Source organism: Schistocerca serialis, chromosome 9, assembly GCF_023864345.2.
Source record: "Schistocerca serialis cubense isolate TAMUIC-IGC-003099 chromosome 9, iqSchSeri2.2, whole genome shotgun sequence".
In the NCBI taxonomy this organism is placed as follows: Eukaryota; Metazoa; Arthropoda; class Insecta; order Orthoptera; family Acrididae; genus Schistocerca; species Schistocerca serialis.
Window position 1 is genome coordinate 323219246 of NC_064646.1, and position 23015 is coordinate 323242260.

The following is a 23015-nucleotide window of genomic DNA, read 5'->3' on the forward strand; positions in this document are numbered from 1 at the left end:
TCTACAAAAAGTAGAGACTGCCTCCTTGCGTTCTGTACCACCACTGAAATAATCAAATTTTTTGTCACATTTATTTTCATTTTCCATGTTGGCACAACCTTGGGAGTGTTTTGTCAGACATTCGTAGTCCAGCACCTTGCCTGTGTCTACAGAGGTAAGTGTGACAATTCCATTGTGCGATGTATGGCCTCTCTTCTGCCAGGAATCGTCCAGTACAGCAAATATATCTGTAGACTGACAAATATCTAGGTTCTTTTGCTGCACTCCGCATAGATGCTTCACTGACTTCCGTTAGGGCGTTATGTAAACGTTTATAATACCTCTCAAATTTGACAGATGGTGTTGGTGGTGAAGATCCATCATGGCACAGAATAACTGGACTTCACTTTGCATTGAGATGACAAAAGTCATTGGATAGCAATATACGCATATACAAATGGTACCAGTATTGCATACATAAGGTATAAAAGAGCAGTGCATTGCCAGATCTGTCATGTGTACTTAATGATTCATGTGAAAAGGTTTCTGATGTGATTATGGCAGCACGACGGGAATTAAACTTTTAATGTAGAATGATAGTTGGAATTAGATGCATTATTATAGAATCCAAGATTCATAGTGTCAAAAATGTGACTAGAATACCAAATTCGAGCATTACCTCTCAACTACAGACAACACTGTGGCCAAAGGCCTTGACTTAATGACCACGAGCAGCAGCATTTGTGCCGGCCGAAGTGGCCGTGCGGTTAAAGGCGCTGCAGTCTGGAACCGCAAGACCGCTACGGTCGCAGGTTCGAATCCTGCCTCGGGCATGGATGTTTGTGATGTCCTTAGGTTAGTTAGGTTTAACTAGTTCTAAGGGACTAATGACCTCAGCAGTTGAGTCCCATAGTGCTCAGAGCCATTTTTTGAGCAGCATTTGTGTAGTGTTGTCAGTGCCAATAGACAAGCAGCGTTGCATGAAATAACCGCAGAAATCAGTGTGGGATGTGTGACAAACGTATCCATTAGGACACTGTGGTGAAATTTGGTGTCAGTGGGCTGTGGCAGCAGACGACCGACATGAGTGCCTTTGTTGACAGATGAAGTCACCTGCATTGTCTCTCTTGGGCCCATGATGATATTGGTTGGATCCTAGATGACTGTGAAACCATAACATGGTCAGATGCATCCCGAATTCAGCTGGTAAGAGCTGCTGGTAGGGTTAGAGTGTGGCACAGACCCTACAAGGCCAGGAACCCAAGTTGTCAATAAGGCACTGTGCAATCTAGTGGTCACTCCATAATGGTGTGGGCTGTGTTTACATGGAATGGATTGAGTCGCCAGGTGCGATGATTATGTTCAACTGCAGTCATATTCCCCAACAACGATGTCATGTTACCAAGCCACAACTGTTTGCAATTGGTTTGAAAAACATTCTGGACAGTTCGAGCAAATAATCTGGTCACCTAGATTGCCTGACATGAATTCCATTGAACATTCATAGGACTTAATCAGGAGGTCAATTTGTGCATGACATCCTGCACTGGCAACACTTTCACAATTATGGAAGGCTGTAGAAGCAGCATGCCTCAATATTTCTGCAGGGGACGTCCAACAACTTGTTGAGTCCATGCCATGTTGAGTTGCTGCAGTACTCCAGGAAAAAGGAAGTCCAGCACGATATGAGGAGGTATCCCATGACTTTTGTCACCCTAGTGTGTTTTGCGCATGTTACAGGAGGTATCATTGTACATTTTGTTACTTTACACACTTGACATTCCACTATAACCTCTTCTCTTACTTGTTTTCTCACAAAATGTAAGGGATATTTCACTGTTAGAGTATTTACATTTAGCAACAGAAAAAAAGTCATTTTGAAAGCTTGCATTTACTAATTAAAATTTATCTATTATTATCACTGTTTACAACACCAACATTACATTTTCGGTAGGATTTTTCAACTTTTGTTTTAAAGCACAGCCTGGGAAACTTGTAGGCCTCACCTCAGTTCAGTGTGGCATAACAATTTCTTCGTTTTTTCAATTTTCAATACCACATTTGTGTTGATAGCCATAAAATTTATGAGTGCAATTAAATTTCTTCATTTCTGGCATTGTACAATGTAAAATGGTTAAAATATTCAGTCGCAACAAGTAGTTTTCAACATGAGCACAAGCGAGACACACAAGTAAAATAATCTGCTTTTATCAATGAAAGATGGGTTGAAATAAATCCTTGCTCATAGTAAAGTCAATATGTTCTTCAAGATTATTACACAAACGAGCTGCTTTAGAAATAGTGGTGACAAAATTAAATAATGAGACATTTTACGCAAGGTTTTGTGTTTTTCATGTAGTGTGACAGCTAGGCGTTCACGTGCTGCATCTGCTGTAGAAATGCATATAAACTTACTGGCTTGGGTAGCTCAGGCGGTAGAGCACTTGCCCACAAAAGGTGGAGATTCCGAGTTCAAGTCTCAGTCTGGCACACAGTTTTAATCTTCCAGGGAGTTTCATATCAGTGCACACTCTGCTGCAGAGTGAAAATTTCATTCTGGAATGCATTTAAACGCGAAAATGAAAAGGTACTATACATAAAGTATATATTTTTAGAAATGTGAAGAAACACCAAATGTTATTAAATTAAAAAAAAAATCCATTTTTTGGATCCTCGTAACCTCCAGGTCCCCATTAGTTAGTGTCAAGAAACTCAGTATTGAATGAAGTTTCAGTACATTTTAGGCTTGTTTGTTATACATAATGAATTATTTTTACCTTCAGTTTTCTAATATTTTTTGGTTAGAAAAACATTATTACATTCCTACTGGACTCACAGGAACAATGTTCATGGGGTCTTTCTTTGCATTGTGTTTATAGATGAATGTCGTAGTTGCACTCTAAACACTAACGTCCCCAACTGCAAAAGACTGTGTGTACAGACATTCATCATTGTCTCCAGCATCATATGATGAATTGCTTTCATTCAGTGAAAAGAATAAAATAATTTTCAATACTACAGCTTTAGCAAAGCCTAACAGAAATAATTATTCAGAATATTTTCTAAATAGTAGTAATGCTGTATTTTCAAACACATCACTTTCTCTCGAATCAAAGCTCGATTTCCAGTGTCGTGTTGAATTTAAGTACCAAAATGTCACACTTCTGAAATACCAGTGGCATGAAGTCTCTCCTCACACTACATGTGAATGCAAGAAAGTCCTTATTGGTACCCAAGGCCATCAAAACAGGAAGAAAGAGGAAACTAGCTAAGCTCAAAATGTAAAACTATGGATTATATTGAATACATACAGGTTGTAAAAGTACTCAGGCTTTGTACTGAGAATATTTAACCACTTAGGCAACTCCACAGGATCCTCCATGGGAATAATTGTTCAGAAATTCTTTGCAGACACAAGAGTTACTTTACGCCTCCAGAACACTGCGCATGTTTCTTTTTTTTCTTTTCTTTTTTTTTTTTTTCAAAAAGTGTGCTGGAGATCAGATCAGACAAGGCTGGGGTTGTAGGGTTGAGGAAGAAGTGTCTGGATTAAGATCTTCACAAGAAATCTTTGCATTTGGTTATCATTTGGTCAGATGGATTGTTGTGATAGAACTAAATATCTCAGGGCCACACCTTTTGTTCATTAATTCTAGATTACTTCAAATTGTTTGGAAAACCAGCCTCCAACATATCTCTGCAGTGTTTGTTTACCATATTAAAGTGCAACTCTGGTGATGTAGCAAAGGCCACTCCATTTTTCACTCGCACCCTTTGCTCTTTTTTGTTATGTTCTATTTAGGCCTGCATTAGATCACATAGTTCTTAATTGTGGCAAGCTTGCCACTCACTATTCAGACATCCTGGGTCCTTTCACACATTTACCTCTGTTATGGACCAGAGAGAATATGAAGTTCTGTTGATCATTCTGCACTGATCTGTTGTGAATGTTGTGGTCACTTAGTAGTTGATCAGTTTCTTTCCTAACCAGTCATGTCCATTTGACATAAGTCGCTTTCCCTCCATAGACAGAACTGAAGATAGTTGATTTGAGTCTTCAGTTATCCATCCTGACCATATAGCTCTAGAAAATTAACCTCCTCTTTTCCTATTGCTGCTGTAAGGCACTCAGTGGGTCGGTGGAGTTCCTTGTTGTATCTGATCTTGCATACATCATCGTGTTTGATAAAACCGATGACCTTTCTTACATTCTTTCTGTCTTTTGCTTGTATTTTCCAGATTTGTACCTTTCTAACTATATTCGTGCATTCTGATTCACAGACTATGTAAGATCTTGGTATGGTATGTAGTGTCAGAGTTTTGTTTTGAGGGAAAGGGATTTAGGGCTTTAAATGTTACTACAGAATCATATGCATTTTCCAGTTTGATGCATCTATTGTTCATGTCGAGATCTGCATAGATTTTTGGGGTTATTCATTCTCTGAGGGATCTGAAGGAGTTAATTTCTATTAAAGTGTTACCCAGTGAGCTCACGTTGTGTTTCTCTGAAGTTTGACATGTACTCTATCTTGTTGATGACAATCTTCAAGCAAACTTTAGCTTCTGCGTGGTTGATGGAGGAGAGTTGGTAGGTAGCTTTTTCTGTAGTGGGTGCCAGAAGTGTCATGTCATCTGCGAATGTTAGGCAATTGGCTACTAATTTGTCTTTATTGTCAATTCTCAATCCAAATTATCATTAAAGTGTCTTAATCTATTCATGAATAACTTTGTCCAACAGGTTTTGTCAGTTCTGGATTCTAATTCATCTATAAGTGTCTTTGTATATTCATGTACATCTTTTGCAGGTAGTTGAAGAGAATTGGGGACAGGCCATCTTCCTGTCTAACACCAGTTCTGATTTCAAAGTTCATTGACAGTTCTCCTCTGAATTTTACTTTGGATGTCATACAGACAAGTGCCACTTTCACAAGTTGTCTAAGCCCAGTTTGATCAGTATCTGGAAGAGGGAGTGTCTAAGAGTTGTAGACCTTTTGGAAATTGACTAAGGTTGCTGCATAAGGTGAGGCTGTTTTAGTATGTGAGGATGGTTTTAAAGTTCAGTGTCTGTTCTACATATACTGGGTGCTCCTTGATCCCTATGCAGGAGTGCAGTTGATCTTCCATTCTTGTGAGCAGCGTCATGGGAAAGATCTTGCAGGTCACTTAATAGGATGGAGATTCCCCTGTGGTTTTCTAGGTCTTACCATTCTGCCTTCATGTTGTGGAGTAGGCGGGTGATAGCAGAGGCACAGTAATTTGGAAGCATTTCTGTCTCTGTTACCTCAACTATGGTGTTGTGAATGCTCTGGATTGATTGACTGATTATTATGTTGAAGTGTGTTTACAGTGTTGGCTGTTTTCGTGCGACATGTAGATGTTGCACTTACAGTGTCAGATATTACTATATTGCAGTAAGAACAGCTGGAATGCAGATTTATTTACAAAACAAACACAAGAGGAAACAGAATCTTATTGGCTATATGCATGTAACTTGTGATTGGCCATCATAACTTGTCATGATTCATCATGCCATTTCCAACTTCTACACATCACGCAAAGAGTGCCGACACATTTTTAACCTTCTTGCATTGTATGGCAAGGATTTGTACATGACTGCTCTGTCTCTGATTCAAATTAGTACAGTCTCACTTTGTCAAAAGTTGTGAGGCTGAATAATAAATTTTGACCCATGTTAGAACTTAAATGTCCAGCCATTTGCTCTATGGTTCAGCTATTTATTAAAATAGCATGCCAATATAGGAAAATAGCGGTATTTACAGTGCATAAAAGAGTTGACAGACTTACAAAATTCTTGTTACTCTCAAAGGAAATAATGTTTAAAAAGTGCTATAAAAGCCAGAAATGTTATTGAGATATGTTGTTCGAAGGCATATGCACATGCTATATGTTAATAAAACATGGAAATTGATGTGGTTTGCAGAGTATTTGTCATTGTGGCACGTGGGTAAGAGGCAAGTTCCACGATGCACAATTAATTTTAACAATCAGAAAGCTTAAACTGGACCAGCAAATGACACTTTGTTTAATTTTGCTCTTTGATGATGTACGAGGGCCATTCAGAAAGTAACCTCCAGTTGATTTTAAAAAATACACCAAGTTAAATAAAAATATTTTAATGTATACATCTTACAATTACATCTTTGCACTATTTTTCTACATAGTCTCCATAGCGATTGAGGCACTTATCGTATCTCTTCACAAGCTTTGAAATTCCTTCTGCATAAAAATCACCCGCTTGTGCCTAGAGCCAGCCTTTGACCGCATCTTTGAGCTCTTCGTCGTCATCAAACCGCTGTGACCCGAGCCATTTCTTCAAATGCATGAAGAGGTGATAATCACTTGGCGCCAGGTCTGGGCTGTAAGGTGGATGGTTGACAACGTCCCACTTGAAGGACTCAAGAAGGGCCGTTGTTCTGCGAGCAGAGTGAGGACGGGCGTTATCGTGCAAAAAAACGATACCGGAAGTCAGCATACCACGGCGTTTGTTCTGTATAGCCCGTCGTAACTTTTTTATTGTTTCACAGTACACGTCTCGATTAATGGTCATACCACGTTCCATGAATTCAACCAACAACACCCCTTTGGCATCCCAAAACACCGTTGCCATCAGTTTTCTGGCAGAAAAATCTTGCGAGGCTTTTCTTGGTTTGGTAGGCGAATTTGAATGTGCCCACATCTTTGATTGTTCTTTTGTCTCAGGGTTCACGTACTTAATCCAGGTTTCGTCACCGGTCATGATTCTGTTTAACAATGGTTCTCCTTCGTCCTCATAACGTGACAGAAAGTCTAATGCAGAGGCCATTCTTTGAGTTTTGTAGTGGTTGGTAAGAATTTTGGGCACCCATCGTGCACAGAACTTACAGTAACCCAATCTTGCTGTCACTATCTCGTACAAGAGAGTCTTAGAAATCTGTGGAAAACCAGTAGACAACTCCGACATTGAGAAACGTCGATTTTCACGAACTTTTGCATCAACTGTCTGAACGAGTTCGTCAGTCACCAATGATGGTCTACCACTCCTCTCTTCATCATGAACGTTTTCTCGTCCACATTTAAATAAACGTACCCATTCACAGACAACTCCTTCACTCATAACTCTTGGTCCGTACACGGCACAAAGCTCACGATGAATAGCTGCTGCAGAATATCCTTTGGCTGTAAAAAACCTTATGACAGCACACACTTCACATTTGGCGGGGTTTTCTATTGCAGCACACATTTCAAACTGCCACAAAAACTAAACTAGCGCAGGTACGACGTTCACTCGACCACGGCTTGATGCCGACTGACCTGTTGAGTGCGTGAACGCACAGATGGCGTCGCTACTCCCCCCACAACCCGCACTGTGACCAATCGGAGGTTACTTTCTGAACTGCCCTCGTAAAATAAGTTATTTTTCTAATTTTGTAGCAGAAATGAAAGTGAGAGCAAATTCCCATTACAGCCCTAGCTGTTACACTTGGGTGGAGAAATATTTTGAAGTGATAGAGAGTTGTGTGTGATTGGCTTCTTATATGTGTGGCAAATAACATTAAAATTGTGTTATTTAGGTGGCAGAAAAATGTACTGTTACTAACAGAAGCCACATAAAAAATAATTGTTCTGTTTATCATGTATCCTTAATCAATATAAATGTATTACAGAGTTCTGGTATGTGTGTAATACATTCTTATGCTACTGTTGAAAATCTTTCTGTAGCAAATGTTCACTTCCTGCATTGTGTGTTTTCTTAAATAAAGAACTTACCCTTTTTCTTAATTTTTAATTTTATTATACACTGAAGAGCCAAAGAGACTGGTACAGTTGCCTAACATCTTTTAGAGCCCCCTTGAGCACGCAGAACTGCCGCAACACGACATGGCATGGACTCGACTAATGTCTGAAGTAGTGCTGGACGGAATTGACACCATGAATCCTGCAGGGCTGTCCATAAATCCCTAACAATATGAGGGGGTGGAGATCTCTGCTGAACAGCACATTGCAAGGCATCAGAGATAAGCTCAATAATGTTCATGTCTGGGGAGTTTGTTGGCCGGGGGGAAGTGTTTAAACCCGGAAGTGTGTTCCTGGAGCCACTCTGTACCAATTGTGGGCATGTTGCATTGACCTGCTGGAATTGCCATGTCTTACGGAATACACAATGGACATGAATGGATACCGGTGATCAGACAGGATGCTTAAGCACATGTCAACTGTCAGAATCATATTTAGACATGCCCCATACCATTACAGAGCCTCCATCAACTTGACCAGTCCCCTGCTGACAATCTGGGTCCATAGATTCATGAGGTTGTCTCCATACCCATACACATCCATCTGCTCAATACAATTTGAAACGAGACTCATCCGACCAGGCAACTTGTTTCCTGTCTTCAACAGTCCAGTGTTGGTGTTGATGGGCCCAGATGAGTCGTAAAGCTTTGTGTCGGGCAATCATTAAGGGTACAGAAGTGGGTATTTGGCTCAGTCATTCAAATGACAGTTGATGATGTTTTGTTGAATGGTTCACACGCTGGCTCTTGTTGATGGCCCAGCATTGAAATCTACAGCAGTTGGCAGAAGGGCTGCACTTCTGTCACGTTGAACGATTCTCTTCAGTCTTTGCTGGTCCCGTTCTTGCAGGATCTTTTTCTGACTGCAGTGATGTCAGAGATTTGATGTTTTACTGGATTCCTGATATTTGCGGTACACTAATGAAGTAGTCATATGGAAGAATCCACACTTTGTCCCATCGCTCATGTGCTGACTATAACACCATGTTCACCCTCACTTAAATCTTGATACCATGCCATTGTAGCAGCAGTAACCAATCTAACCACTGCACTACACACTTGTCTTATATAGGCATTGCCAAACACAGCACTGTATTCTGCTTGTTTACATATCTCTGTATTTGAATACGCATGCTTTTACCAGTTTTTGTGGTGCTTCAATGTATTTATAGATAGTGTTATGTTTATTCAGTATGGCCTAGAAGTATATTTTGTGTGACATGACTGCTCTTGTATTAACTAACAAACAGAAAAAACTAACAAATGAACACCATCCGAGCAGGTCGTGAAGCCCCAATGGTACCAACTGGCCATTGTGTCATCCTCAGCAGTTAGGCATTACTGGATGCAGATATGGAAGGGAATGTGGTCAGCACACCATTCTCCCAACAGTTGTCAGTTTTGTGACTGGTATTGCTATGTCTCAATCAAATAGCTTCTCAATTGTGCTCACATGGGCAGAGTGCATCACGCCTGCCAACAGCACTTAGCAGACACAGATGATGACCCACCCAAGTGGTAGCCAAGCCTGACAAGAACTGGTGTTACTACTGCAGCCAGGCCATTGGCTACTAATAAACTGAAGCTTTTTTAACAAAATTTCCTTGTATAAAAAACATCAGTGTCATTCACTCAGAAATGCTGAACATACAATGTAATGTATGTTGTGAAAATATGGTTTCACCATTCACAGAAATACTGGAATATTTGCATTAGTGACTGCTGCTTTGGACAGCATCTCAATTGTCCATGAAGTTTTTGGTACCAGAATTTTAATTGTCTCTTAAGTAACATTCACACCTTGGCTGTTTCGGAAAGAATGCACTAAATTTCACTGAACCAACATTCTTGATGCCTAGTGTCTAAACTGAGCGAGATGGCGCAGTGGTTAAACACTGGACTCGCATTCGGGAGGACAACAGTTCAATCCCGCGTCCGGCCATCCTGATTTAGGTTTTCCGTGATTTCCCTAAATCGCTCCAGGCAAATGCTGGGATGGTTCCTTTCAAAGGGCACGGCCGACTTCCTTCCCCGTCCTTCCCTAATCCGATGAGACCGATGACCTCGCTGTCTGGTCTCCTTCCCCAAAAACAACAACAACAACAACCTAGTGTCTAAATTATATTGTAATGTGCAAAGAAAAAATTTACTTTCTGTACACCTGAAGGCCGAGTTGAGTCCTCCAGCACAGTGGTAAGATGTGGATTGTACGCTCCCTAAATCACAATCATCCCTAGCATGTACAACTCTAAGCACCGTGCCTGCCGTATCTACCATATATATTTTTTGGGATATTCCAGCCAACAAAGCCATATGACATTTACATTTACCTCTGCTTTAACCCAACAAACTATCCTAACCAGCTGACCGAACAATGTGGCCCATTTTTAAGGCACTGCACTTGTGTTCAGGAGGCACAGGATTCAGACTCTTGACTTTCACGATTTAGATTTTACATTGTTTTCCTTAACCAATGTAGCTGAATGGTGGGACGATTCCTTTCCAAATGATGTGTCATATTTCCTTCTCTAGCCTTGTCCAATCCTAGTTTTGTTTCTCTTATGCTGCCCTTCTATATATTTCTTTCTTTCAGCCTTCCCTTCTGTACTACCTTTTGCTTGCTTCTTTTGCTGAATTTTTACAATTTCTCCTTTCATCAGTTACATTCAGTATCTTGTATGTCATACAAGCATTTCTACCAGGCCTTGTCTTTGTGCTATTTGATCCACTGCTGCCTTCATAATTTTGTCTTGTAAGCCTAACCATTCATCTTATATTGTGTTCATTTCCACTACTTCAGTCAGGTGTTGCCCAGTGCTCATTTCAAAACTCTAAATAAGTGTTAGCAATGGTTAAATTGTCTCCTGTGCAAAATTCTACCAGACTGCTCCCCTTTTCATTTCTACCACAAGTCTTCATTCTCCTACTGTTAATCCTCCTCACCCTTCTCACATTATAAATTTCAGTCCCCCATAACAATTTTTGTCTCCATTAGTGCTATGGATAATTTCTTCTATTTCATTATACATCCTTTCATTCTCTTCATTATTTTCAGTGCTACTAGGCATATTATCTAGCACTTCAGTTTTCTGATATAATTTTTTGGTTAGAAAACATTATTACATTCCTACTGCACTCACAGGAACAATGTTTGAGGAACCTTTCTTTGCATTGTGTTTATAGATGAATGTTGTAGTTGCACTCTAAACTCTAACTTCCCCAACTGCAAAAGACTTTGTGTACAGACATTCACCATTGTCTTGAGCATCATATGATGAATTGCTTTCATTCAGTGAAACCTTCTGTGGTTCTTTCAAATTATACAGATCCCATCTCCTATTATTCTGTACTTTCTTCAGTTTTAGTCTGCAAGTCATAAAAAATAAATTACAGTCAGCCGGGACAGCTCCACAGGAAATGTTTTGCAGTTTAAAATCTGTGGGAGACAATTTCACCTCTGAAATGTTTTACCCAGGAAGATGCCGTCATTCTTCAATCCTGCGGTAGAGCTGCTGGTCCTTGGAGAAATGTAATGGCTGTAGTTTCTCTTTGTTTTAAGCCAGTCACAGTACCTGTATAGTAGGACCATGTTGGCTGTTGCTTCAAGGTCAGCTCAATCATCTAGATTATTGTCCCTAAAACTATTGAAAATGCTGCTGCTCCTCTTCAGGTATCGTTTGTTAATTTGTATCATTGAGCCACATATGGCATCAAAGTATGGGAAGGAATTGGGGGTCATCTGACTATATTAAAAACAACATAATATGTCCTGTACATTGGTCTCGAGACACATTATAAATTACACACACAATCAATGTCTAGAACAACTGCAGTTGAAAAGTTGTAAGTCATAATATCTTATACATTTAATGTAACTTCTCTAAAACATTTACTTACTGAAGTACATTGACTGCAATGTCTTAATTAACAGGTGAAATGTGCAGTTCTCTATCTCATCTCTTGCCAAAGCCTAAGTGATTTCATGGTAGCAAACAGTACATCAGATAAGGAATTGTTTGTGTACTTACTGTAATTTTTGCAATATTTAACAAATAACTGGTGAAAATAAGAATTGTTAAAAATTATTGTTTCACTTTTGAAATCTGGTGATGCAGCATCATGGTTGACATTGGTCTTACGTTGACAAGGAACAGGCTTTGAGAAATTGAACAGCTGATGTGGTATCTTGTCCTTGTCCTGTCTACGCTTATGCTACAATCTAATGACTTTGTTCTCGACAGAACATTTAATCCAGCACTCCCTTTCTATGTTTAAAATGCTTTTCCTTAAACTTCCCAGCCATGCCCTCTATCTTTTGTGTGCGTTAGAGAGTATGGGCTTTCATATTTTGCATTTATATTCTTCTAAAGTGCATAAACGTCTTTATATATGGACACATAATGACCTTAATGTAAACCACTGATGTAGGTTCATTTATGGCAGTTTTCTTAATAAAATTACACTGCCAAGATTATTTTGTCAAAGGTGTTGCAAAAATCTCTTTCTGCAAATAATGGATTCACGGTCAGTTTGTTGTGCTGTATGTGTTTGATCTGAATGTCAGGTGGCTGGACTACAATCAGGTACAACCTATTTATATGCTCTTCATTACTTGTTTATTGTAATTTGTTGTCAGTCCTCATGCTGAATCTGTAGTCCATCAAAGAGTTTACTTTGAACGGGCAACACATCAAATGAAATTTCAAACCATTATTTATCTTGCTGCCATATTGCCAAGTAAAATTGTTAAGTTAGTTAGTGTTGTTAGTGTTGAACATTCTTATTGTCGTATCTGAAACCCAACTGTCCCCATTGATATTTATCAATGCTTGTAAGTAGCTAATGGTCTGGATTTCATTGTAATTCCATATACAGTAACTTGTTGAAGTTTTAATGCTTGTCTACATAAAGTGACCTTCCTTTTTTATGAAACTTCCTAATTGTGTCAAGGTCCTTACCTTTAAAAGAAAACAAAAGTAAGTTTCACATACTGTAAATGTAGTAGTGATTGTGCTTGAAAAACACAGACTTTTCCCCTGTGCCCATCTATGTAGTTTGCTATTAATGTGAGTAAAATGTTATTGTACTCTTTTAAAGATATCTTTCAACAATTTTTTTAATATGACCAAAAAAGATCAACATTTTCCATGAAGGAAGCAATTTGTTTGAATTTTTACTTCACTTATTAATTTCATGAAATACAATTTTCTCGTGTTCTTCATCTGGAAAACTTTTCTCTGTTCTTTGCAGAGGAAAGTGTTCTTGGGTCAGATGCTCTCTGGTTCATAAACTTCTACTCTCCGATGTGCTCCCATTGTCATACTTTGGCTCCTGTGTGGCGTCGGCTGGCACAAGAACTTGAGGGTGTTGTTCGGTTTGGTGCTGTCAACTGTGAAGAGGAATGGGTTCTTTGTCGTCAAGAACAGATTCATTCATATCCTTCACTGTTCCTGTACCCAATGGTGAGCAGACAAAAATAACATGGGAATTGGTTTTATACTGTTTTTTGGAATTTGTTAGTGTGTGTCATTCTTGCGTGTGATAAATCTGTTGCCAATATGTTGTTACAAACAAAATGATACCTTTTGACAGTGTTAAATATAGATATTCAATTGGATAACTGCATAGCATTATTATGAAAAATTACTTTCTTGAAAATCCATGGACTTAGTAAATTAATCTCTCTTACGTACTCTGAAAGCAGTTGTAATTTTGTATAGTTTTATGCAATTTATAGTTCATATAACTTGTATAGACACAACGTTTGACTGTAGAATTGAGTATACAGTTCAGAGTATCCATGTTTACACCATTTGGAGAAGAGAGGTTTTCTTTTTGGTGTTAAATTGATAGAGAGATGACAGCTTTTTTACTGGAAAGATATGAATTACTTTAGAAATAACTCTCATGTTTGGAGAATCATCTATCATATTTAATTGGACATGAAAATCAAATAAGACAGGCTACATAAAATGCTTTTATTCGTAAAAAATGTACAGTCAATGAAGTTTTTGTCACTTCCTTTAAAGGATAACCCCATTTGAATGGAAAATATTCTTGATGACACACGGTTCGAGTTGTTCCAGAATGTTTCCGCAAGTTTTGTTGCTGATTGTGCACATAATTTCGACAACTCCTTATCATATTGCTTATGTAATTGTTCACGTGTTATATAGGGCAGCATGTACCACAAGTTAGGCAGCTGTGGAGGCTAACAATGTATGTTAAAGGTCCCGGTCCAGCACACAGTTTTAATCTGCCACGAAGCTTCAATGTAGGTTTTAAATCTTACAAGTATTTTCATAGCTTTTAGAAATCACAAATTTTCAGGACTGACTGTATGGGGTTTGTAATCTGTGTTGGCCTATGAGAAATTATTTTATATTTTTCAGTCTGAATTAAAAACATGGCGTATAAGCAGTTCACTTTTATATATAATTATTGAGTAATTTGCATAAGAGTCATGGTGACTAGACTTCCTTCAGTTGGGAAATTGGAGTATTTTTATGGAGGACAATCAGTCAAGTCACTATGAGATTACTATATATATTGAACAGATGTCATTATGCAATGGCGCAAGGTACTTTGTGTAACACTGCCATTTCTCCCTTTTCCTGTTCATCACAAATGGTTGAAGAATGATTGCACGTAAACCTCCACGTGAACTCGAAACTCCTTTAATTTTTGTTCTATACAAAAAGATATCCAAAACTGCTTTAGTAATATCTGAATATGTAATACAGTTACCTTTCGGAGATTATCCAGAATTTCCTTCTACAGTGTGCAGCTTGTGTACTTTGTGTGAAAGTTTCAGTTATCTACATTATCATCTGTTCTCCTAACACCGAGAGAGGTGGAAGGAGTATATAGAGGGTCTATACAAGGGCGATGTACTTGAGGACAATATTATGGAAATGGAAGAGGATGTAGATGAAGATGAAATGGGAGATATGATAATGCGTGAAGAGTTTGACAGGGCACTGAAAGACCTAAGTCGAAACAAGACCCCGGAAGTAAACAACATTTCATTAGAAGTAATGACAGCCTTGGCAGAGCCAGTCCTGACAAAACTCTTCCATCTGTTGAGCAAAATGTATGAGACAGGCGAAATACCCTCAGACTTCAAGAAGAATATAATAATTCCAATCCCAAAGAAAGCAGGTGTTGACAGATGTAAAAATTACCGAACTATCAATTTAATAAGTCATGGCTCCAAAATACTAATGCGAATTCCTCACAGACGAATGGAAAAACTGGTAGAAGCTGACCTCGGGGAAGATCAGTTTGGATTCTGTAGAAATGTTGGGACACGTGAGGCAATACTGATCCTACTGCTTATCTTAGAAGCCAGATTAAGAAAAGGCAAACCTACGTTTCTAGCATTTGTAGACTTAGAGAAAGCTTTTGACAATGTTGACTGGAATACCCTCTTTCAAATTCTGAATGTGGCAGGGGTAAAATACAGAGAGCGAAAGGCTATTTACAATTTGTACAGAAAGCAGATGGCAGTTATAAGAGTCGAGGGACATGAAAGGGAAGCAGTGGTTGGGAAATGAGTGAAACACGGTTGTAGCCTCTCCTCGATGTTATTCAACCTGTATATTGAGCAAGCAGTAAAGGAAACAAAAGAAAAATTCGGAGTAGGTATTAAAATCCACGGAGAAGAAATAAAAACCTTAAGGTCTGCCAATGACATTGTAATTCTGTCAGAGACAGCAAAGGACTTGGAAAAGCAGTTGAACGGAATGGACAGTGTCTTGAAAGGAGGATATAAGATGAACATCAACAAAAGCAAAACGAGGATAATGGAATGTAGTCGAATTAACTCAGGTGATGCTGAGGGAATTGTTGTTGTTGTTGTGGTCTTCAGTCCTGAGACTGGTTTGATGCAGCTCTCCATGCTACTCTATCCTGTGCAAGCTTCTTCATCTCCCAGTACCTACTGCAGCCTACATCCTTCTGAATCTGCTTAGTGTATTCATCTCTTGGTCTCCCTCTATGATTTTTACCCTCCACGCTGCCCTCCAGTATTAAATTGGTGATCCCTTGATGCCTCAGAACATGTCCTACCAACCGATCCCTTCTTCTAGTCAAGTTGTGCCACAAACTCCTCTTCTCCCCAATTCTATTCAGTACCTCCTCATTAGTTATGTGATCTACCCATCTAATCTTCAGCATTCTTCTGTTGCACCACATTTCGAAAGCTTCTATTCTCTTCTTGTCTAAGCTATTTGTCGTCCACGTTTCACTTCCATACATGGCTACACTCCATACAAATACTTTCAGAAATGACTTCCTGACACTTAAATCAATACTCGATGTTAACAAATTTCTCTTCTTCAGAAATGCTTTCCTTGCCATTGCCAGTCTACATTTTACATCCTCTCTACTTCGACCATCATCAGTTATTTTGCTCCCCAAATAACAAAACTCCTTTACTACTTTTAAGTGTCTCATTTCCTAATCTAACTCCCTCAACATCACCCGACTTAATTCGACTGCATTCCATTATCCTCGTTTTGCTGTTGTTGATGTTAATCTTATATTCTCCTTTCAAGACACTGTCCGTTTCATTCAACTGCTCTTCCAAGTCCTTTGCTGTCTCTGACAGAATTACGATGTCATCGGTGAACCTCAAAGTTTTGATTTCTTCTCCGTGGATTTTAATACCTACTCCGAATTTTTCTTTTGTTTCCTTTACTGCTTGCTCAATATACAGATTGAATAACATCGGGGAGAGGCTACAACCCTGTCTCACTCCCTTCCCGACCACTGCTTCCCTTTCATGTCCCTCGACTCTTATAACTGCCATCTGCTTTCTGTACAAATTGTAAATAGCCTTTCGCTCCCTGTATTTTACCCCTGCCACCTTCAGAATTTGAAAGAGAGTATTCCAGTCAACATTGTCAAAAGTTTTCTCTAAGTCTACAAATGCTAGAAACGTCGGTTTGCCATTCCTTAGTCTTTCTTCTAAGATAAGTCGTAGGGTCAGTATTGCCTCACGTGTTCCAACATTTCTACGGAATCCAAACTGATCTTCCCCGAGGTCGGCTTCTACCAGTTTTTCCATTCGTCCGTAAAGAATTCGTGTTAGTATTTTGCAGCTGTGACTTATTAAACTGATAGTTCGGTAATTTTCGCATCCGTCAACACTTATAATTAGGAAATGAGACACTGGAAGTAGTAAAGGAGTTTTGCTATTTGGGGAGCAAAGTAACTGATGATGGTCGAAGTAGAGAGGATATAAAATGTAGACTGGCAATGGCAAGGAAAGCATTTTTGAAGAAGAGAAATTTGTTAACATCGAGTATAGATTTAAGTGTCAGGAAGTTGTTTCTGAAAGTATTTGTATGGAGTGTAGCCATGTATGGAAGTGAAACGTGGACGATAAATAATCTAGACAAGAAGAGAGTAGAAGCTTTTGAAATGTGGTGCTACAGAAGAATGCTGAAGATTAGTTGGGTAGATCACATAACTAATGAGGAGGTATTGCATAGAATTGGGGAGAAGAGGATTTTGTGACACAACTTGACTAGAAGAAGGGATCGGTTGGTAGGACATGTTCTGAGGCATCAAGGGATCACCAATTTAGTATTGGAGGACAGCGTGAAGGGTAAAAATCGTAGAGGGAGACCAAGAGATGAATATACTAAGCAGATTTAGAATGATGTAGGCTGCAGTAGGTACTGGGAGATGAAGCAGCTTGTACAGGATAGAGTAGCATAGAGAGCTGCATTAAACCAGTCTCAGGACTGAAGACGACAACAACAACAACAACAACAACAACAACACCGAGGTAGCAGCCGAGTTAATATGTAAACACCCTGTTAGAACATTGATTTCTAGCGATTTATGTGAGAGATGTTAATATTGTGAAAAGGCATATTTTTGATGATATGTATTATGGAATATTTTAAAGCCTGTATTATGGAATATTTTAAAGCCTGACATATGCTGATGCAAAATCTTTTGAAGTGCCAATTGAAAATGGCCCAAAGGCTGAAATTGCAATTGTGAAATAAATAACTTCTATAGTCAACAGCTAATATGATGTCCTTTTAAAAAAATTTACATGACTTTGAACTCCAACCATGGGAAGTTAACTACTTTCAAGAATATTTTAATTTAAAGTTCTAAGTTTAATTTTTTTGTGTAATTGCCAATTTGCTATTGTAATTTTTCATTTATTTTATTAATTCTGGAGTTGTATTACCCTGCTATGTTAATTAGCAACACCAGTTATCTAAACATTCTTAAAATTGATTACTGAATAATGTTTTAGTTATCTGAATCAAAGTTTGAAGATCAATGAATTTAATTTTTTGTGATCTTGTGTGTTTGGGCATCATTTAAGTTTTTAAATTATAGTAAAGAAAGTAATGTAAGTGTGATAGAAATTGAACAAAAATACTGAAATCTGATACTTTGCTCCAAACCATAGGGAATTTTTGAAATTTAGGCTTAAAAACAGTCCGCCAATCATATAAGTATAATCTGATATCTTTAAGGTGGGGTGTGATTAGGTATTTAAAAGATCAGAGTGTCATTAGAGTTATCTTCACTCATAATCACGTGATATTGCGCTAAAGTACAGGTTTAGTAATTTGTGTGAGTACCAAAAATTGAAATGATTTCTTAAGTGTCAAATTTCAACCAGATTTGTGAGTGAAACCTGAAAATAAGAATGAATAGTACCACATTATATATCAAAGTTGGAAGAAATGTTGTTGATAACCATGTAGATTTCAGTGAATGAGTTAGCAAGTGTCAAAATGTGTGACATAAATGGTTGTATCTTTTGATTACATTGACTTGGAATTAACAGTCGGACAGTGAGATGGGGAGCAAAGTGATCCTGTAAGGATTCCGTTTTTATCTATTGAGGTACAGAGCCCTAAAAAGTGATACTTATGCATAATCTTTGTATAAAGTTCATTTGTGCTAGTTAAGTGGTAAAAAGGTAGAACACAGAACTCTTCATTAGATCTTGGTAATTTCACTTTTGCATTGAAATAGAAGTTGTTGATTGACAGTTATCTGCAAAAATTTTGTGGGGAATTCTACAGTAACAGAGCTAGTTGTAGGAGTTATTTAGCTGAAGCATATGGATGTTATCAACTTTTTGTGGCTTGTGTTACACACAGAAATTAGGAGAAGGAGTAAGCTGAGAAACTCTCAGTAAATTCTATAAATTATCCAGGCTTGTAAATCTTCCAACTATTTTTCTTAAATTACATTTAGTGATGTCAGTCGGTTGTTATCTCTAAACAAAGTTTCCCATCCATATTCAAACTAGGATAAATGGAGATTACATAACATTCCATGCAAAAAGTGTTGGGATCTTAAATGTGAACCAAAAAATAAAATCATGTTTCTACCCCACCTCCATCCTGTCTTTACCTCCATTGAGTAAAGCTGAAACTGTTCTTATAAATGACTTCTTCATTGTCTCAGAGAGAAAGATATGTTGGTGATCGTGAGATGCCACAACTAAAAGAGTTTATACTGAAGAGACTGCAAGTCGAAATTATTAAGATTGATGGTGATACTTGGAAGATTTTGTCAAATCCAGATGACCAGTACCAGGGCATTCCGTGGGTTCTCTTCTTGCTTGATGGAACACCAGACATTGAACAAGAGGAAGTAAGGCTCATAGTAGCTGCCATGTTGGTAAGTGTAGCTATACATTCCATCATTTTCATGTGACTATAACAAAATCATTATTTTTGCTTAGTGATGATATGTGGTGTACAGTCAGTCATCATTTGTTTACTCAGCGGGATTTCGTGTTATGCATGCATACTATTCTGTGACTACAAAAGCCTTAGATTAAGTAGACCACTAAATTCTATTTAAGGTACTGAGATATGATAGCATTTGTAACATTTTTATTGCATAAAACAGAAAGCAGAGGGCCTCATTGACAGCCAGTGTTACAGGAATAAAACTTGAATCACTGTGGGGCTACATAACGTGTGGGACCCAATAATGTATAGTCCAAATCTTAACTGATGTAAATGATCTTAGAGTGACTTACAGTTTTGAACCATCCTATGTTTGCTAATCAAAGTTCCAAAGTCAACCTTACCATTGTAATGCACCTCTTTCTCCGGGGGACAAATATTAATTATTATCAGTGGTAGTATATTAAGCTACAAATTATCATTTTAAACCTGTGTGGTCTCCCTGGTGCGCCTAGTCGACCACAAGTCCCCGTCACGCTGTTCACTCTAACAACAGAGTACATACAGGATTGAAGACATGGAGAAGGAAAGGTATCATCACAATTTGAGTTTAGAGTAATATAACTTTCTTACCTTTATTGGTCGTTGTTGCACGCTCGTGGTCTAGTGATGAATCTCGCCATCCTATGCTTGTAAAATCAGTTTGAGGTCCAGGGTGTGTATTCTGCTGCGTAAGAACTGACACATATTTAAACTTCCAACTTTTATTTTATAAATGCTGATCGTGATGATATTCAATAATTTTCAATGTAACAGCTTTTCCAATACATCATTTCGTTCCCTCTATCCTTGACCTTCTCAAAGCAAGCATATTACAAGAGGTCTCAACACCAACTGCCCATTGTCTCTACACCCGCCAACAACCGGCTCCTGTTCACGGAGCTTACAAACAGTGCAGTACTGCCAACCTTGGTTGTGTATCGATATTTTACACATCGCACGTATACATATATGAAAAACATAGTATGAAAAGTGAAAAGTCTTTATAATATAGTTCTGTGGCAATATACCTCACGGTTGTCCTCATATTAACAGTTTTGTAATATTTCAGTTTTTGTTTACATAGTCAAAGTTCACTTGCTCCTTCAAGTTGATTGACGGCACCGCACACCTCGCCAGCCGGTGGTATCGGTAGTTTCAGTAGTCCGTTACATTACACCAGACACATCCCAGTTAATAGTTGAGCAACCTTACATGAGTAGAGACTGCAGCAGGGAATCTTCCGTCAGAAGTGATGTGGATGGCTTTGTGACATTGGATACAATGGAAGATACGTCGTAGCCAGCGAGGTGCGTCGGGAAGTGCGGGGCACGCTCAAAGTGTGGCATTGGTGGTGTGACTAACAGGTTGCCATCAGCAGCGTTAGCAGATAAGGTCGTAGTCTTGGTGGCATCTGTAATTGTTGCTGGCTCGGCAGCCTTATTTGAAGAGGGAGGCTTGTTGGCTGTGTTGCATTGCACCTTTGCGTCCACAGGAGGTGATGCAGGGCCTGCGGCAGAGTAATCTGGGACGTGACAATGAGTGTACTGTGGTGGGACAGGAGTGGTGTCCACGAAACTGTGTGTGACAGTGCTTGCACTCAACTGCCTGTCCATGTAGGTAGTAGTAATCATGAGGTCGTTATAGTGTAACATGACATAAGGCAGAAAATGACGGAGATTCCCGCTCACATGGAAATTGACTAATGGGTGCATAGGCAGCACTGATGTGGGGTCTGTCTGTTGTGATAGGTCCGATAAAATTCACGCCATTTTAGGGCAGTTCACTGATTCTGTTGTTTGTTTTCCCACAATTTCGATATCAAAAGTGTTTGTATCTTATTTTGACACTTTGTATGGTCCTGTAAGTGACAGTTGTAGGGGGTTTTTCACTACTTCTGTACATAGTATTACATGAGAACATGTGGCCAGTTCTTTATGAATTAAAATCCATTGTGCCATGTTATAGGACAGGAGTGGCACATGGACATTTTGTATATGTGTTTGCACATGCTCCACTAAGTCTGGTAAATCTTGGTTTGTTGGGATCGTTTCATGCACTACAAATTCAGTGGGTGTGGTTGAGGGACTCATTGTATAGTATTTCATGGAGCTACTGTCAAGGTCTTCTTTGTATGCCATTCAAGTGCTCAGGAGAACTCATGGAAGGGCCTCCACCTCTGATTCTCGATGTCACGTGAGAGCAGTTTTCATCGTCCGATGCCACCGTTCCGAGAGGCCATTGGATTGGGGGTGGTGAGCGGTTGTGTGGAGCTGGTGGTACCTACATAGATGGCGTGTCATTGAACAGTTGGTATTCAAACTGCCAAAACTGGTCCAATGTTAAGGAGGCCACATAGCAGAATCTGACAGTCCAACTGTTGATGAAATTTTTTTGCTACTGTCTCTGCTGATATGTCAGAAACTGGTGTGGCCTCCACCCATTGTGTCGTGTAATCTATCAGTGACAGAATGTAATAGTAAGCATGCGATTTGGGGAATGGACCTACAATTTGAATCGGGAATTAACCAAAGGGATGCTGTGTGAGGTGGCCAGGTTTTGCCTGTTACCACGGAAGGCAAGTCCTGGCCCAGGGGGCACAGTCCTTTTTAATGTTAGGTCAGACAAACCACTCCGTGATGAGGTGTATGGTAGGGCGCATGTCCTGATGTGCAAGGTTGTGGAGGTCAAAAACTGTCCTGCGATACAGCTCTGTGACAAATGGCCAGACCCACCCGTTGGAAACGTCACAGGAAACTTGTTTAGTAGCACCCGGGTAATGCGCATTGTCGCAAATAGAGTCTCTTGTCTGGTTGTAAAACAAGCTGTAGAAATCAGCATCTGTTGCACGTGCATCTGCGGACCTACCAAAGTCCGTCTGGGCGGAGATAGCTGCAATACATGGAAGATAGTCTGCCACAATATTATTGGCACCTTTGACATATTGTACATTGGTAATGAACTGTGCTTCGAAATCTAGGTGACAGAATCTCCTAGCTGCAGAATCTGCCGATGGGTTATGGAATGCATCTCCCAATGGGGGAGGGTCTCTGTATATGCTAAGGCGTCCCCCCTCAACATCACCTTGAAAGTGATGAACTGCCTCATATATGGCTAGTAGTTTGCAATCAAATGCGCACCATTTTGTCTGGGCGTCGGTGAGTTTGCGCAAGGAAAAACCTGAGCGGCTAAGTGATTCCACTGATCTCTTGCTTTAAATAGTCCCAATCGCATGATCGCTAGCATCGTATGCAATAATTAGATGTGCATTGGGGGATGGGTGGGTGAGGGTCGTGGCATGTAACAGGTGCACTTTTATTTTGTCAAAGGCCATCTGCATTTGCGGTGTCCAATTGAGGCATCATTTGCCAGTTGTATTCCTCTCACACAATGCTTGTATGGATGTTTGTAAAGTAACGGCGTGTGGCAATTGGTTCCTGTAGAAATTTATTGCCTCTAAAAACCTAAGCAGCTCTTGGCAGTTGTTGGGAGTTGGGAGGAGGTGAATCTCTTCAGTTTT

General features: G+C 39.3%; 1 protein-coding gene across 2 annotated transcripts in view; it reads left to right on the forward strand.

Moving 5' to 3' along the window:
• The window catches only part of LOC126418857 (dnaJ homolog subfamily C member 10-like), a 114327-nt gene that overhangs the window by 12174 nt on the left and 79138 nt on the right, over nt 1–23015 (forward strand). For both annotated transcript variants that reach the window (XM_050085847.1, XM_050085846.1), the window contains 2 exons: nt 13023–13234; nt 19227–19442. In XM_050085847.1, the coding sequence (XP_049941804.1) occupies nt 13023–13234; nt 19227–19442 (428 nt within the window). The remainder of the gene's footprint in view (nt 1–13022; nt 13235–19226; nt 19443–23015) is intronic.